At 46.7% G+C, this 18,366-nt stretch overlaps 1 protein-coding gene across 7 annotated transcripts in view; it reads right to left on the minus strand.

The window, feature by feature from the left end:
- Window positions 1–3,629: 3,629 nt before the first annotated feature.
- The window catches only part of fgfr1a (fibroblast growth factor receptor 1a), a 46,856-nt gene continuing 32,119 nt past the window's right edge, over window positions 3,630–18,366 (minus strand). For 3 of the 7 annotated variants that reach the window (XM_064347369.1, XM_064347368.1, XM_064347373.1), the window contains 12 exons: window positions 17,769–17,959; window positions 17,093–17,243; window positions 11,711–11,908; window positions 10,944–11,088; window positions 10,303–10,424; window positions 8,814–8,924; window positions 7,603–7,793; window positions 7,174–7,296; window positions 6,604–6,674; window positions 6,157–6,294; window positions 5,647–5,752; window positions 3,630–5,344 (listed from right to left, as the gene is read on the minus strand). In XM_064347369.1, the coding sequence (XP_064203439.1) occupies window positions 5,168–5,344; window positions 5,647–5,752; window positions 6,157–6,294; window positions 6,604–6,674; window positions 7,174–7,296; window positions 7,603–7,793; window positions 8,814–8,924; window positions 10,303–10,424; window positions 10,944–11,088; window positions 11,711–11,908; window positions 17,093–17,243; window positions 17,769–17,959 (1,724 nt within the window). In that variant the 3' untranslated portion in view covers window positions 3,630–5,167. Of the gene's footprint in view, window positions 5,345–5,646; window positions 5,753–6,156; window positions 6,295–6,603; window positions 6,675–7,173; window positions 7,297–7,602; window positions 7,794–8,813; window positions 8,925–10,302; window positions 10,425–10,943; window positions 11,090–11,710; window positions 11,909–15,828; window positions 15,974–17,092; window positions 17,244–17,768; window positions 17,960–18,366 lie in introns of all 7 variants that reach the window. The other 4 variants (XM_064347374.1, XM_064347372.1, XM_064347371.1 and 1 more) reach the window with 3 other exon arrangements.

The raw sequence follows: 18,366 nt of genomic DNA on the forward strand, positions 1-18,366 counted from the left end.
ATAACGGTTTTCAAACAAGTTGACAAGTCATGAGTTATGAGTGTGTGAGAGAGAGAACTAAAAGGCTAAGAGGGCTGGCAGAAGCAAAGCTTGTTGTTTACCAGATTTACATACAAGCCTCCCAACAAAAATAAGGAACTCCGCAAAAACAAGCACAAAGACGAGAACCGCTAGAACCACAGAAAACAAAAAACACAAAAATTTCCACAGAACTCTCATAACTCTTCTTCTTGGCCAAAGTTGTAATAGACAATAGTGAAGGCGGAGGAGGAGGGGTGATCTAAAATGGAATAAGCAAACACTGCTGAAAATTATAGAGGGGAGAGAAAGCTTACAACATTCTTTCACACAATATCCATTCTTACAACCTCTCCTGGGAATTTTTTTATGAAATCTGCAGCTTGTGTATTATAGGCAAATTACAACACAATAAAATTACACTTTGAAAGCCTACACAGCTAAATGCAGTGGCATATTCCCCGCCATAAAATTGATCTACACTAGAGGTGGGCAAAGAGGGCCGTATCGGTTTCTGGTTTTCATTCCAACTTTTGGCCTCAATTACTTAAGCAACCCTAACATTTACACCATCTGACATTTCAGCTACATTTCTTGGTAAGTGCATGAATGACAGCGGAAGACTGTTCTTGTGTCCCGATATGAAGCCTTTTACCGTGACCTAACCAATGACCGAACCAGCGTTGGCACGGACAGCCAATTAGCTCATTTAGCCAGGCGTAATTGGTGGAAACAAAAACCTGCAAACGAACCGGCCCTGCAGGACCGGAATTGCCCACCCCCCGCTCCACGCCAAATAAAGTTGGGTTTCACACAAGCTGTGATGGAGCGCCGCGTGACCCCTCGCTCAGAGACTGCACTTCTGATGAAAGGTAGGGCCTGGCGTCCCCTCAGCAGATGGAACCTGGCAGGATTGTTATTCATGAGCCCATTCGTTCATTGTCCAGCCCTCATTGTCCAGCGAGGTTCCCTGAGTGCACTATAGACCTCTCTGCCTGCCCAGACTCAGCCACTCTCCCCCCTCCATTCATTCCCATAAATAATCTATTCAATTGCTAAGTGACAGTCAGCAGCGCACATCAACAGGCTGATGTCACCGCTATTTTCATTTTGGGCCTTAATAAGCAAACACCCCCCCCCCACCCCTGCACCAGCACCCCAATCCCATCGCTGCCGAGTAACCATCTGTGATTGACAACGCGGCGCCCCTTGCGAGAATACGGCTGGGTGAAGGGCAGGTCATCTGTCAGAGTCGACAGGCAAGAAAATGAACTGAGTGCGAAAAAGCGTCTGCACGAACAGAGCCGCCCTGAGCCAAGGTATAATGGAGAGTCTATGCGCGGGCGTCTAACATAAACCATCCATAAATCAGGAGCATTTGGCTAATAAGTCAGTCAAATCCAGCAGTTCACTCAAATCTTCCGCAAGAGAACAGAAAAGTCTATAGCCTCCGGTACAGCACTCACAATAAATTGCTGTCACCTCCCATTAGGATGTTAAATTGGCTGGGATGGCTCATTCGGTTAAAGGAACCACGCTGTGAGGAATGGATGAGCCTCACAGCCTCAGATCGAATCCGGGCCTGGCCAGCACTATCTGTGGCCAGTAGTTCCATTGGGCGATGCACAAGTACACAGTACTTCATGGAAAAACCCCCACCTTTTACAGTTTGCTCAACAAAAAGCTTGGAAAGTAAATGAGGAAGTTTGACTTTAACAATGTAATTCTTCCACATTTTCGAGAAGAAAATTCAGTCTTTGCTATTTCATGAACGATGGCCTGAGCCACAAATCCCCATTAGTACCAGTAAGCCAAGTCCCCACCTACAGTTCTAATAAAGACATACTGAGAAGACCTCCCTTTTTAGTCATACTGGAACAAATCAAGAACTCCGGCATTAATTTCTGCAATATAAGCCACAAGAACATATTGCACACTTTCCCCTGGGGACAGTGCTGCTTTGTATTTGGTGTTATCGCACAGCACAGACCTAGAAAACTGAACGACTGTACACTGCGAGTGCATTTCTACATTGCGTGAACTTGTGATCCAGAATTATGAAGCGCCAACACATTGCTGATTGTGTTTTTTGATAGAGAAGTGTCCAAGACCTTTTTAGTCCTTGCGGGGAGGGGGTGGGGGGGTTACAAAGCTTCAGTACCGGAGTGCAAAGAAAGCAAATGAAGATGAATTCACCCACCACGCTCACTTCTGCTGTGGAGGCAGTTACTGAATCACACGACACAATTACTCTTAGCATATTGCAAAACATACGGCTTCAGCAATCGCTCAGAGAACAACCTCTGATGGAAATCCATGGCGAACAGTAACAAATGTCTGGAATCTGCCAAGTACGCCAATTACCGAGATGCGCGAGTCATGCTTTTATGATTGGTGAGCAGGAAAGGTCATTTTACAATGCATGACACGGGGAGCGAGCGCACCATTTAGGGACTAGGTGGCGGTGCTCGGGAAGTGGGTGGGCGTCTATGGTAGTTTGGGTTCCACGGAGACAGTTCCCAGAAGCACCTCACACTTCCAAGCCATTCCTAGGGCCATCTGTCAGAGGTGATAATACCGTCCACTTAATTGCACCGTACGTCTGAGGCACGCACCATTAACTGGTCATAAACGCAAGTTTCTGCAGTTCATTGAACACTTATATGTGACGCTTAATGGCGGTGGCGGTTACAGTAGGCAGATGTCACTTTTTAACAACACGCGTTTCCAGGGATTAATAGAATTCTGCTTTCGTTTAAGAAATTTGGATATGCGATAGGGCCCCTTCCTGGGAAAAAAAAAACAGGCTTGTTTCTCAGAACACTCCAGCACTGAAAACAAAGGGCACCGTTTCTTATTTATTATAAACACCATTACTGCTACGATTATAGACGTCATTTGTGTACAAGAAGAACGCTAGAGAATTATTAGGCTTACTGTAGCCATCCTTCAGGGAAACGCTTAATGGACAAAACAATCCAACTGCTTACAGAATTTAGTTCTTGGTTTCACTAAATATTAAGATAAGGTTGTGTTTTGGGCACAGTCGCACATAGATACACTTCCGAAGAAAAGCAGGCCTACCCCCATATTTGACAACTGACCAAAATGCAGCTGCCTGCACATTGCCTAGCTACACACACCCCTAAATGTACACACACATACACGTACGCACACACACAAAACCCTCAATTAGGCCTGCAATGTTCCCCCAGATGCTCACCACTTCCCCCTTCAGTCCTGTAGGAAAAGCCCAGCGTGCTTGTCCCTATAATCCTGCGGCTGGGGGCAGGATCGCGGCGGGGGACCGGGAGCATTGTCGGGCTGGAGGGACACCGCGGTCCCGCCGAAAGGCCCAGGTGACGCATCGGCTCGCGGGTCCCGGGGCCTCAGGCTGACGGATGGAGCAGCGCCGCAGATGGACGGGTCCCCACCGCCGTAAATTACCCGTTTACGGCTGGACGGGCCTCTCGGTGCTGGCCGGCAGGCTCTGATGTCAGCAGTACATTACCATATTTAATTGCCCCCGGTAACCTGCGCTAAACGGGCAGGAGATTAAAATGGCCGACACCACCTCTCTGATTTACATCTACAAAACACAAGCAAAGTCGTGAAATTTATGGTCCCGTTTATTATTAAATACTTCCTTTACTCCGAAAGCTTTAATGATTTGGTTTTTCAATAACATTTTATTTATTGTAATTCTTTATGTTGACATAAGCGTTTCTGTGAATCTTGGTTCGGCAAGTCGACTGAAAACTAACGCACTAACTGGTGTACATGCATTTACAGCATCATATAGATCTTCACATGACACATACACGCTGTTAAAGTGACCTGCAGTTTCTGACGCACGTTGTCCATAGCTTTGGCAGATTTATTGGTGGATGTTCAACAGTTTTGTTCCCCGGTCAATGATCGGTAACCGTTAACCTGGTGCACTTTTGCTGGGGACACTAGGAATAATACATCAATACATGTCCATAAAGGTTGAGCTGATAACTGGCCACACACACACCCTTTCAAAATCAGAGCAGTTAAGGAAAATGGGAATTTACAGTATAAAACACATTCATCTCAGTTTTGTGATTGTCACCACCAGCAAACTTTAGCTTACAGATTAACACAGAGACATGGGCTTCCTTGCAAGACAGCCATTTCCAAAAGTCCTTACAATTGCATACAAGCACTCATAGGGTCAAGATGACAGCCAGAGGAACATAAAATATGTATTTGAGCAGCAGGTCTCGGAGGGGCAAAAATCAATCCATGACTGGCCATGTCATGGCCAATATTATTTCAGCATAATTTCATCAAACACCAAAACTTGGCAAGCCCCCCCCCCCCTCATAAATTTACCTCCTTTCCCCATTAACCCCCTCCCCCAAAAGACAACATTCCAAAAATACAATAAAGCATCAGTCGCCTGGTACAAAAAGAAAAACAAATAATAAAAATAAGAGTACGGTGTAAATATATATTCATATTTATAAATTTCTAACTGTATTTACAGAATGCTTGCCGGCCCTGGTCTGAACATAGAGACTGCACATCGCGAAAGCAAAGCTGTCTGGCAGCCTTGGAGATATTCATTAATGGATTAGGCCTGAAAAGCATGACTAGTCATTTGTGTAAAGAACAAAAATAGAAATGGGAGCAGGGGAGACGAGACTCTGAGTAAAAAAAAAAAAAAAAAAACAAACAAAAAAAGGAGGGATTTTCTCACTTCTGTTGCTCTCCCACCGAACCAGCACCCATTTATCAGTCTTTGTCTTCCAGTTTCCTTCAGCAGTCCAGTGGGGGTTTCACCCCCCCCACAAAGGAAAGTGCCAGAAGAAGAAAAAAACAAGTGAGAAACCTCAAGTCCTCCAGCCTGGTTTCAGAGGCCAGTGGTCAAACCACAGAGTGTCTGAAAAAAAATGTCCGCCCAAGGCATGGAACCACAAAAATGGCTCACGGATGCGAGTCCAGGCGCATGGCAGAATGTTTGTTTTTGTTCCCCCTCATGCTCCAAAGGTTACGGGGCAAAATCCTCTCCCCCACCCACCCCAAAAGATAGCACCTGTGGCGGTCGTGGTCCAAACAGTCTGCGGTCCAGGCCAGCGGGGCGAAGACGGGAATGTGGAGACGGTGGGGAGGGGGGCGAGATTCAGCGCTTCTTGAAGGCCACCCCATTGGGCTGTGGAGGGAACTTGGGCAGACAGGGCTCCTCCGCCCCGGCGTCGTGGGAGAAGACCGAGTCCTCCCCCGAGGAGCACGTGGAGCTGCGGGTGTCCGGATAGCTGGGGGAGTACTGGTCCAGGGGTACCGAGAGGTCCAAGTACTCCTTGAACGGGCACAGGGATATAGACAGGGAAGGGCGATGGGGAAGGACAGAAACAAATAAATTCGTTACAAACACACTCCATTGTCCAGGCTTGCATGCCTAATCCATCACCGGTATCACCGTTTTATCAGACTCGATAGCCAATGCAAGGACCGTAAATGTTTAATTCATTAACTTTAAGGGCTCCATTAATTCATTAGCCTTATCTTGCCTCGGCACATTAAATCTCACAATGAAAGCACTACGACGGGTACAGTTCTCACGGCTGGGGCCCAGGTCGGCGCTACCGGGAACGCCCTCACCTGGTTGGACGTCATGGCCAGGGTGCGATCCAGGTCCTCAACCAGCTGTTTGAAGGTGGGTCTCTGAGAGGGGACGGCATGCCAGCAGTCCCTCATCATCATGTACCTGAGAAGGGAGGGAGGGGGGGAAGGAGCACAATGAGGGGTGTTCTGTAATGTGAGCATACGCTCAGTACACCAGAACAAAAGAAAATTTAATAAACCCAAAAATGCTTCTCTCAGAAGCACAACCGAGGAGGAAGACCTTGCCCAACAGTGATGGTCAAACAACCTAGTGCAAGGCAAATTGATTAAAAGTAGATGGGCCATATGCCAGTGACAGAAAATCAACCACAATAAATCAAGTCTGGGTAGCGCTGCTGCATCTGATATGCTCTATAGAGAAAATAGGATTGGTGCCAGGGCTGGCCAAAGTTATTCAGATTCATCAATCTGAACAGAAATATCTCATCCCCCCTCCCCTGAACAGGGATGCATTTCTGGGCCCTGGGCATGCTGGGTGATTCTTACAGCTCATGAGTACAGGTGGAGGGCTTGTCCATGCGGTGTCCCTCTTTCAGCAGCTTAAAGAGCTCCTCCACTGGGACACCTGGATAGGGGGACCCGCCCAACGTGAAGATTTCCCACAGCAGAACCCCGAAAGACCACCTGCGACACAGAAGCAGCCAATCAACACAAAGAACACAGAAAAACAATTTTATCACACTGACCAACTGGAGACTTCGTGTGGAACCAATGACCATCATCGATCTCAAGCAGCGTTCTCACTGAACTTTCTTGGACACACCTGGGATGGCCTGAAGGCAATTTAAACTAAAATGTACTAGGGAGCATTCTAAAACCAAGAGTTGGCCGAGCTCCAAATCCAGGCAAGTGGAAGCAGGCTGTCAAGAACAATACAAATACCATAGAAATTCCGCTAAGCTTCTCAATCTAGGGAAAGTATTCAATACTCACACATCACTCTGGTGTGTGTATATCCGATCAAACAGAGCCTCTGGAGCCATCCACTTCACTGGCAAGCGTCCCTGAAAAGAGCCATGGCATTCTATATTATTACATAGCATTAATATGTCATTTTTATATGTAGATGCCTTTTTAAAATAAAAATAGCTATTACACATTATTCTGCCACTAATGTGAAATATGCAGACACAGTGCAGATGCCGATCTCAGCCAGCTGAATAGCGCTGCTCTACTTACTCTAATCATGTATTTGGTTTTAAGCATCTTCTGGTCATGTTTACATAATTAAGAGTTCAGAGCTAAGGTTACAGTTCCTTCAATAATGACCACCAGATGCATACAATGAAAACTAGAAGTTTCAGTAACCCCAAAAATTCTTTAGCAAAATCAATACCAAAAAGCTATTACTGCAAAATTATATTGACAATATAAAAAAATGTCACAGGGCACAAGCTTGTGGTACCTGTAGATGCAGAGTAGAAGCTCCCACAGGAGCAAAGCCTCATTTTCAATGAAGAATCCAAATGACTTGAAATAAAAAAAAATAGAATAGCTACTCACGTTGGTGGTTTTCTTGTAGTAATCAATGTGGTGAATGTCTCTGGCAAGGCCAAAATCAGCAATCTTCATCACGTTGTCCTCGGTTACCAGGACGTTACGAGCAGCCAGATCTCTGTGAATACACTGCACAGGCAAACACAGACATCAGATCGACCGCTCACCCTGGAAACACAGCAAGATGGCCGCAGGAGGCAGTGCTTTTCCCCAGAACATGGCTGCTCAGCCATGGCCGCAATTTCCGCTTCAAAGAGACCAAACATCTCCGCTAAATTAACTTCTCTTCCCCAGACTGAGAACATTAGGGGGTTCAAGAGAACCAGCAAGCCTGCTGGACCGAAACATTAAAGGACAGGAGCAGAGCTGCTAACACCAATGTTCAGATTAACAACGGCTTTAGGCTGCCGTAAGTGCGGGCGCCGAAGGAGTTACCTTTTTGGAGGCCAGATACTCCATGCCCCTGGCCACCTGGTAGGCGCAGGACACCAGGTCTTTGGTGGACATGTTCTCCACGGGCACCTGGTCGGGGTTGTAGCAGTACTCCATGCCCGGGGGCCGGCGGGCCCGCAGGTACTCCCGCAGGTTGCCTTTGGAGGCGTATTCCACAATAACGTACAGAGGACCTGCGTGGAGGAACACAGAGAAGCCTCAGCTTCGCGTGGAGCCAAGTCTCTCTACACGACAGAAGGGACAGTGATCATCTATTCTCTGCATTGATTGGCTAGGAGGAAGCAATAATGATTGATAACGTAATAAAGAAATACGAAAGATGGTCCAAAGAACACAAAATGTCAAATAAAAGTACCATTTTGACATATTCTTTCAGTGGATTAATGTGACAGAAAATAGTTGAGTCATTTCCCGCTTCCTCCTGAAGGATGCCATAATGTGCAGAGAATAAAAATGACCAAAAACATTTGGAGCCGGTTGCACGGGCAAGAGCAAACAGGACAGGGAGCCCCGACGGTAAAATGACTGCAGCACAGGCCGGCCTCAGGAGAGGCTCAACGGGCTCCCTAAAACATGAGGAAAACAGGTAAAACGATGACCAGGCGCCCTGGTGCTCTGTGACGCCAGGACAGGCAGTACTAACTGAGGGGGGGTCAGCGGAGGCTAATGCTTTTACAAGGCAGAGCGTGGAGCCAGAGGCTGTCAATGAAGATTTGAAGGATACTGCGGCGCTGCCAGCAGCTGCGGTCATCTCAAGCTGGGAGCTCGGAGGCTGATGTCGGAGCCACTTACTGTTCCGATCGCACACGTTCTGTTCCGGAAATACGCACATGGCATGCTCCCCCACTACACCCCTGCTGTGCCACCCTTTCAAAACTTGTGGGAATCATGACACTAATCATGCTCAGTCTGGTTATATTTGCAATTCAGCAGACGCTCTTTCCCAGAGCAACCTACAGATAATTTCATACAACAAGGCCAAATAAACCGTGTTACACCGAGAAAATTCAGTCATACAGACAAATCTGAGTCAATTACACTGGCAGCGCGCAAGTACATGAAAATTCCCTGGTACAATACTACAGACTTTGTCATAATTATGGTGATCTTTGTCATAGTAAGTTAATCTGTTCTATCTGCCTGGTGTCTGTCCCTGGATATTGGGACAGTGAACCCCTTGCAGTCTGACTCACCATCCTGAGTGCATGCCCCCAGCAGGTTGATGATGTTCTTGTGTTTCCCGATGATCTTCATCATCTCCATCTCAGAGATGAGGTCAGACAGGTCCTTCTCCGTGGCATCAGCTGTTGGTCAAAAGCAACAGGGTCAGTGACACCGTCTGGTAAAAAAAGCACTAGAATTTCACAAATCAACTTCAGTTGTTACTACACCAGTGATGAATATACATGAACACAATCAAGCACAAAATTTTCACAAGTTTTGAAAATCTTTGAAAAAATTTCTGCATTTCAAAACTGGCCAGGTAAGTCCCCCTGACAAAATTACACAAATGTTTGCCCTTCCCCTGACCCAGCAACAGAGAATTTATGAGCTACTTTCATGATGCCATCCAAGAGTGTTAGCCAAACATGGAAAGATTTAAACAAAATGGTTCCCAGAGCTGCAGCGAACTATCAGCGGGGATGATCTACCAGGGACCCTGCAGCAAGAGTACAGTCCATCTTTCAAGTGCTCCGGTTCAGGCAGAGTTCAGGCGCTGTGATTTACTGTCGGCGGGACGTTGGGTCCGGTCCCGCACAGCTCCACAGAACGCTCCTGTTCCCCTGCATTTACCGCTGCCTCACCAGGGTGCAGAGGCCTGGCCGGGGTGGCTGGCCGAGCCAGGCCGACCCCATTTCCTTTCCAAACGTCCTGCCATCCACCCAGCGCCCCCCCCCCCTCCCCACCCCCACCCTCCACCCCTCTGGGAAAGCAAGCTCAGGAAGTGTGCGGGAACGTGCTTGGCATCAGAAAGAGAGCAGATCGAATAAAAAGCTTAGGGGAACACACCCCCCCCCCCACTCACTTGCCCCACACACACACACCCCCATGCATTTTTATGAAGACAGTCATACATCCAAGCCGTGGTTTCTCATAAATTTCTGTGCTGGTTTTTTTATACTCTCAAAGGGACGGTGCGCTTGTACAGTGGCCGTGTGCCAGTGGCAGATGCCTCTTGCTGTTTGTTCAGTGCTTCCCCTCCCTCCTGCCTCAGCACTGAGTTGTGCAGTTTCCTATCCTTGTCAGACCCACTGACACTTGGCCGGTTGCTCTGAAGTGGCCATTTCCACCATCTGCTTCTTTATAATCTCACTTTCTGCTTATCAGCGCTCATGGTGAATGACTCCCCTTTGGCTTTGCTTATTAGCAACTGTCAATTCCGATTTCAAAGTGCACCCAACAACTTTATCACAATGAAGAAGAGGGAATTAAACAGCTCTGAACGAACAGTAAAACATGTTGCCATCAACAGGCTAACTCAATGTAAAGCACTGAGCGTTTTGGTAGCATTTTGGTCAAATCAAACCTTATATCATTGATGCTGAACAAATTGTTTCCCTTCCGAAAAGTACTTGATGACAAGTTCACATAACAAGGTGATCAAGCCTTGAGAAAATGCAAAGAGGACAGTGACTTGTTGGGATGGATGGTGGTACACTTGACTCAACACCTAAAACTTACATTTCAGCATCTTGACAGCCACCTTGGTCAAACGGTTGGGCTTCTCTTTGTCCAAACCCTGGGCTTCCCCCATCACCACCTGCCCAAAGCAGCCCTCCCCCAAGGGCTTCCCAAGGACCAGCCTGGAAAACAAAAATGGACACACCATTGGGTAAGCCCAACACATCACCCAGGCGTTTTCAACACAACGGTAATTTCTGCAGCAATATAAGCAGGCTGTTTTTCACTGTACAGACACAAGACTCCATTAACGATGCCGCTTTAATAAAAATCATTCACTCAAATGGTCCAATTCTATGAACTGAGATGGCAAGATGTTTTCAAGAAATAATGAAGTGGTTCATTTAGCGGTCATTCAACCGTCCTCTACCGTATGGCTCAATAGTTTCTTTTTTTTGTCAGCACACACTACAAAATAGCATGAATAGCATTTGCAGATGTTGAACAATAAGCAGCACGACCTCTTCTCTGAATTTATTCTTAGCAGATCTACCCTTGAGAGTCTTAGTGTTAAAAATGCCTCTTAAAAGTACTGACTGGACTGAACTGGACCCTTAGAACAGTCCGCCCCCTTAGCGTCTACCACCCGTCGTTAACCGGTCCCCGCTGGCTGTCTGAGTGCACTGTGTGACCCCGCCTACCTGTCCCGGGGCAGCTCCCAGCGGGGGTCCTGGGGCAGCTCGTACTCCGACACCCCCGACAGCATGGGCGACCCGCTGGAGGAGAGGCGCGAGGGGCGCACCAGCATCACCCCGGAATGGAGGGAGGAGCTCGAGTCCACCGACACCTGCGGACAGAGGCCTACAGGTTATCCTCACGAGAGTGGGACCGAGACGGGAGGCTCGGGTGGGGGGGGGCGGTGGAGGAAGATTTAAATTAAAGAAAGCGATACAGGGACTAACACAGATCTATTTAGAGCCTATAATCCAGAGACTGCACACAGAGGATGATGGAGAGTTGTGCTCCTCACACAGGGGTCAGGGGAGGGGAGAGGGAGAGAGGGAGAGAGCGAGAGAACACAAACAGGAGAACCCTCCTGAGCAGGAGAGTTTCAGCACAGTGTGTACGGAAGGACTCAGACACCCTAAAGGCACACGATGAACCTGCAGTTCACATTCTTACCTGGTTGACTCACCTCAGAGGCTCACTGAAAACAGCCCTTTGACTCTACCAGTAAATCAGTGTTTTCATATCCACAGAGTTACACAAAAACAAACCCATATAATCAAGTCCAAGAATAGCAGCAAGTTCAGCGAACACTGCAAATTTCGGTGGAATACATTGCACAAGACAATTTACAATTAAACTTTACCTCAATATAAACAAATGAAACTTAAAAAAACCGAGAGGTTTTAAAGGATAGAAAAGAAGGAAGGGATGTAAGGATTTCAAACCCCCTATCTACTTTCTGTTACCTGTCTGCGCAGTGGAATGCTCTTGGCCAGCTTGTGGACGGCCAGCTGGCTGTTGAAGTCGCTCTTCTTGGAGGAGCTGCGCATCTTGAAGATGATGGCGATGACCACCATGACGCAGATGAGGAAGAAGCCCACGCAGTAGATCAGCACCTCCAGGTAGGTCTGACTGGGTACTGGGGAAGGGGGCGAGGCTGGGCACAGGGAGGGCGGGGCACGGGTGGGAGGAAGGAAGTCAAGCACGAGGGCAAAGCACACACCCTCAGATTTCAATAATGTGCAGAGCAGCAGAGACTGAAGCACAACACATGCACAGAAAGTGGAAACAGGCACAGGTACTGCATGGACAAGTCCTGAACACAAATCAGAAAAGCACACCTGCATTAAATAAAACAAGGGTGCAAGTGCACACACACACACACACACACACACACACACACACACACCCTGATGTATAAAAACCAGTACCCTTGACACGGCTGGCACAGAAAACCGAACACAAACTCCTATTGTGGCACCATAATCGCTTCTTTGTGGCATAGGGTTTCACCCACATTCTTTGCCTGTGTGACACACCAGCGTTCCCTGCAGAAGCATGAAACAGGCCTATCCTGTCCAGAAAAATCACCAGCAGCCTGCACATGCCGAGAACACTACAGGGACAAACCCACGTGTCACTCAAAGCCAATTCAGACAGCGGTGTAAAGGAATTCGGATCTTAAATTTGCCTTTTAAATGCTGCCATCGTCAGTGGGTTTTTGCCAAACATTGATACAATTTTATTACAGCATAAAAATGAATACTGGGACAGGCAGGCCATTTTAGTAGGGTGTCCCCCCCAATTAGACACCGCATTGGATACCATACCAAAGATTTTTTTTAAAAGGTTTGTTGGTCAATGCTAGTTTAGATTGGTTTCTATTCAAAATACATGAAATGCACTACATGTTCAAATATATATGCCATAGCCATACAGTACTAAACAGCCTTTCAATTTTTCGTTTGGGTGTGGTGGGGGGGAGGGGTGGGGGTTTTGTAAATTAACTTTGTCAAAAAATTACAACTGCTCACTCGCTCCAACACACAAAACAAACAAACGCACACGCAACAATCCTACCTACATACATGAGAATAACCTACATCATTTACATTTCTTTTTAAATATGATATTAATAGTGCAGGGGCACTCCTAAGTCTTTCTTTCTAAATTGTACATGAATGTTCATAATATAATTTCCCAATATTTGCTGATGTTTTCCATTTTTAAAATGTACTTAATTGAATCCTTTCTATGCAGGCTTTGCGTGTGCAGACTGAAGGCACCGACTAACAGAATACATTTTTGTTCCCTGATGTTTCCAGTAATTTCCTGCAGAACCACTAAAAAAAATCTAACTTTCCATTATTCCACATTTACAAAAAAAGAGGGTGGGGGAAAAGGAAAAATGCCATGGCTTGATATCAAACAGGGTAACAAAGCATGTTCTGCTTATCACTGGAACAGAAAAGAAACTGAAATCGAATCACATTAACATACCGTAAACCAGTGTCTCTTAATATAACACAATGTATTGCAAAAAATCTAAAAACATATATTTTAAACACACAAATTGCATATTTGCAATGGTTCCCACAGAAAATAACTGGGACATCATTATGAAATTATGGCTGGAATGCACTGAATTACAATACTGTTGAAATCTGATCTGTATTAAGAGCGGGATAGTCAGGAGTCACTCACTCTCTCGCAGTCTTACTGTGAACATCTGCTGAAGCGCTATAATTAAAATCGCTCACATCTCAATGGGTACAATTAACTTCTGCAACCAAATTACTACTGATATATCTTCATGAAATGTTTACCCATAACGGCATCTGTGGTGATGTTCGGATTACGCATTTTTAGAACCATGAATACAAATCAAGGCAAGTTGTTTTTCCGTTACGCGGTGTGCTGTGTTTTTGATTAGGCCTGTGTGACATGTCTGCAGTGGGTGCCACAAGGTTGAAAAAAGAAAAGCAATTAGATAAAATCTGCTGAATTTGTAACGGAGGACAAAGTATGAAAACCAGAAATACTTTCCGAATTAGCTTTGTTATGGCACACAAATAGATATCTTATTTTTGTATCACTAACTATATGTTGTTTTTACCATGTTGTGGAAAATGTCTTGCTTTGTGGTCAAGCAAGTATAACTATAGTGCATTTCAAATGATACCTCATACTATCATGTTGAATATAAGCAGGTATGACTACATGATGGGTCAGAGTGTACACTGAAGTCCTAGTCTTACCATAATTAAACATAATAATACACTTTCAATATGTTTTTGACACAAGTTTCTTTCATTACTTGAATATGCACCTTAAAGATGCAATATACCTTAAAGATGCTTAAAGCATACAAGACGTATATGAAAATGTTACTCATAATTATTACCTCAGGGAATCAACATAGTTACCATGGTTTTGACATTGGAAGTCATAAACACTTGCCCAACAACTTGAAAACAACTTGCCAAAATTAACGTGTAAAACAAAAAATGACCATTATATTATGTGGAAATAGTAACATGCAAAACAAATACATAATGCAATTTGGTCACAGAAGTTAAAACCTTACACTTTACAAGGCAGTGTAAAAAGCAGCATTTCCGGGTGCTGTTGTCACAATCTGGCTGGAAAAGAGGACTCCTAAATATCCAGTTCTACACTCACTGGTAGAGGATGACCAAATAGATCTCATATCCCTGCTTCCCTCCGTTCTTGGAAAGACACCAGCACTGAACCCCACCAACACCATTAACACAAGAGAGCTCTGCTTGTGTTCAGAGGCTGAGGGACGGGGGGGCTTGATAATTGGACACAAGGCTTATTCCCAACAGGAAATAAAGCATCCACAGAGGTGGGTCAATTATCACCAGCAACCTTGAAGAGCACACTTAGTCCCTACAGTATTTCCCAGCGGGGAAATGACTTCGGCAGGGCACGTGCCCACAGAGGCGGTGCTCTTCATACCCCTTGCCCAAAGTAATCAGCCTTATAGGAGTTAATTTCAACAACATTTGTTTGATAACAGTGGGAAACCAGTTTGAATGAAACGACTCTCACTGCAATGTCAAGTACTCCAATTGCAAAGAAGCTACCTTCAGCTCAATAAGGAAACAGTCACTTTCACAGGACCAAACCTTTGTACTTTCTGTAAAACGTCCATGTTTTAAAATGCCATACCGCAATTGTAGGTTGTAACCTTGGTCAACCGCACTATGTTCTTGTAGCTGTGAAAGCAGAACGTGATGACTGCTCCATTTAAAAAAACAATACTTCCCAGGGGCCCTGCGTTAAGTTTGGATTATCGACCTAGCAGAAGCCTACGTCTCAGCATTGGGACCTGTAACTGTGACCAATGGCCTGCTGTGGCACTGACATGTTTGACTTGCAGTGGTTTCATTAAACATACAAAAGGAAAAAGAGAGAAGGATCTTTTTTTTAATTCATGGACCATCCTGTCCCATCCAATGGAGGTGGATATGGGAAGGGGAACCATGGAGAGAGGAAGAAAGGGGAGGTTTGGTTAGGTCCCAAATCTGGCCTGCTGTCACTGCTGGAACATGTGCACTGGACAGTAATGTGGAGTACTGTACTGAAGATAATGAAATTGTGAGATACAGTTGATGTCAACTTTGAGCACCTAAGGTGCTGTACTGAAGACAAATATAGCCGTACGTGCATAATAAAGTGAATCCACGCTAGCTGCTCCAGGCAAGAACCCCTGCTTAGCGAGCAAATGACATGTTTTGATTAGGAGACCACTTAGCGCCTGTAATTAAGACTTTAATTACACGTGAGGCAGCCCTCTGAGGTCAGTGAGAGTGTGTTACTGCTGATGTGGAAAGCTCCTGCAAAACTGCTTGTCTCAAGTGTGCGTGTGTGCGTGTGTGTGCGTGTGTGTGCGTGCGTGTGCGTGCGTGCGTGTGTGTGTGTGTGTCTCCGAAAAGCTGTACAGCAGCAAATATCTCAGCGAGTGACTGGGTGGCACGACCATGTAGGAACAGGGAGGGGGGGGACAGAGGAGGCACATGAGAGAGAAGAATAGAAAAGAACCATTTATACCTTTAGAAACGGTCAACCATGCAGAGTGATGAGAGAACCCGATAGAATTGCCCGCCAAGCAGGTATACTCCCCAGCGTCATCAAAAGACACATTCCTCAGTTGGAGGACTTCCATTTCCTTGTCCGTGGTGTTAAGGCCAGCAGTCTAGAAAAGAACAATGGAAGCAGACCCGACAAAAGGCCCAACACAGACAGTATGAGAAAAAGGCGAAAGGAAGGCTTTCACAGGGTGGGGACAAAAGGAGTGTACCCCTCCCTCAGTCCCAACACCACCCCATCCCCCTAAAACCCACATCCACCCATTGCACGGGGGTGGGGTGGGGGGGGATGCTGACGATTTCCCTCCGATACCCTGTTAGTGGAGGAGGAGGGTTAGAGGAGGAGGAGACCGAACAGCTGGACCCTAAACTGACCCGTCACCATTGGAGGAGGAGGAGAAGGGGGGTGGCACAACCCCCTCAGTTCCCATCTCGAACATGCTGGAGATGGGCTACATGGAACATTCCCCAGCAGAGCGTACAAAATCATACACACGCAGGCGCAAACACGCACACACGCACACCCTTCATGCAGCAGAAGAAAAGATCACTTTGACAAAGGGAGAGAAAAGATCTGATGGAAAAGTTCTGAGTGGAGAGGGAGAATGAAAAGAGAAACAAAGAGAATTAGAGATATTAGAGATTGTAAGAGAGAGAGAGAGATTGAGAGAGGGAGAGAGAGGAGAAACAGGAGTCGTGCTCAGAAAGAGCGACTGAGCGGAACAGAAGGCCTTGCAAGGTAAGGCAGCTAGGAGAACTGTGTGGGATGGCAAGGGAGGCCCTTTTTAGGAGGGCACAGGAACGGGGGGCAGAGGCCCGGGGAAAAAAAAAAAAAAAAGAAAAGAAGAGGACAGCGCAAATCAAAAGCAAAACACTTTCCGCCGCTCTGCTGGGATTTTCCATGGCGTCATTCTCAGTCAGAAACACCGAGGGAGGGAGGGAGCGAGGGAGGGAGGGAGAAGCAGCTGAGGTGGTCGTAACGACTCTTCCTGAGCCCTGCCTTTCCAGGCTGCCCTTGTGAACCTGCCAACCTGCTGACTGACTCACTGACTGACTGACTTTCTACCTGACTGGCTGACTATCCAACTGACTGACTGATTTACTGTCAGACTGATCGACTGACAGACAGACAGACTGCCTGACAGACTGACTGACTGACTGGCTGACTTGACTGACTGACTGACTGGGCCCGTGGCCCGTCAGACCTGCTACTCTAAGGCAGTTACCTGAGTCTTGGTGCCTGGTGACGGTCAGCCAGGCCGACTGATTGGCCTCTCCTATATAATTGGACACTTTACATATATACTCCCCGCTCTCCTCCTCCGTCACATTGTAGAGGGTCAGCACCTGAGTGTCCGAGCTATTGACCCCCGAGTGCTGAAAACAAAAAGAGAGGTCAGCATCCTTTTAAAAGCAGGGTAGGGCAAAGGCCAGGCCGGGCCACCACACAAGTTTTTTTTTTTTTTTTTTAAACGACCGGGTCTGGGCATACATCGCTGCTGTTTCTTCAGCTGGGAACAGGAAATCGAGCACGGCCCCGTCAACAAGCGGGATGTGTGCTTCTGATACGAGGGCTCAGCCTCAGACTACTTTTTCAGGGCTCATTTAGGGTATGCCAAAACAAGAACAATGCAACAGGAAAGGAAAACGATACACAAAATACTCAATAAGGCCCGAGATTAGCTATGCAGATGGATTACACCATTTTATGGAAACTCAATACTTGTCTGCTACATAACTACATAATTCTTTTAAATAAAGTCGACAAGGAGGTCACGTCTCACTGCAGGCTATTATCGTACATAACAAACGGTCATTATAGGCAACTAGAGCCAGGGAACGGCGGTATGTGGAGGCGAGGGCCGTCTATCTGTCAGTCCGGATCAGAGCGGTCCTCCGTACCTTGAGGATGCGCACGTAGGGCAGGCCGTCCGGACCCACGCGGCTGCCGTTGACCTCGATGTGCTTCAGCCACTGGATGTGGGGCTGGGGGTCGCTGAAAACTTTGCACTCGAACTCCACGTCGCTCCCCACCACCGCCGTGCGATTGGCCGGCAGCCCCGCCTGGAGGATAGGTCTGTGGGGGGAGCGCTCTGCGAAGCGGGAACGAACCATACAGAAGCGCACGATCACACACGTGAACGCACGCGCAAACACACAAACGCACGCACACACACACACGTGCACACAGACACAGACATGCACACAAATCACACACATATATGCACACACAAATGAAGACAGACAGACAGACAAACACATGGACCACAGTCACAGACAAACGGACAGGGAGAAAAACAACGAGGCATGGTCAGATGAGGGGCTCGGGTGGTGTTCCGTACATCCAAGATCACCACATCTGCGCAAGATTAAGCGAAAAGCTTCAACATACAGTGGAGCTGAAACAATGAGGCTCGGTCACAAGGAGAGGGATGAGGTAATTAAAGAAGGGAGCGGGATGGAGGAAAACAAGGAAAGCAAACGCACAAAACTTTGTGCG

This window comes from Anguilla rostrata, chromosome 8 (assembly GCF_018555375.3).
Source record: "Anguilla rostrata isolate EN2019 chromosome 8, ASM1855537v3, whole genome shotgun sequence".
NCBI classification, from domain to species: domain Eukaryota; kingdom Metazoa; phylum Chordata; class Actinopteri; order Anguilliformes; family Anguillidae; genus Anguilla; species Anguilla rostrata.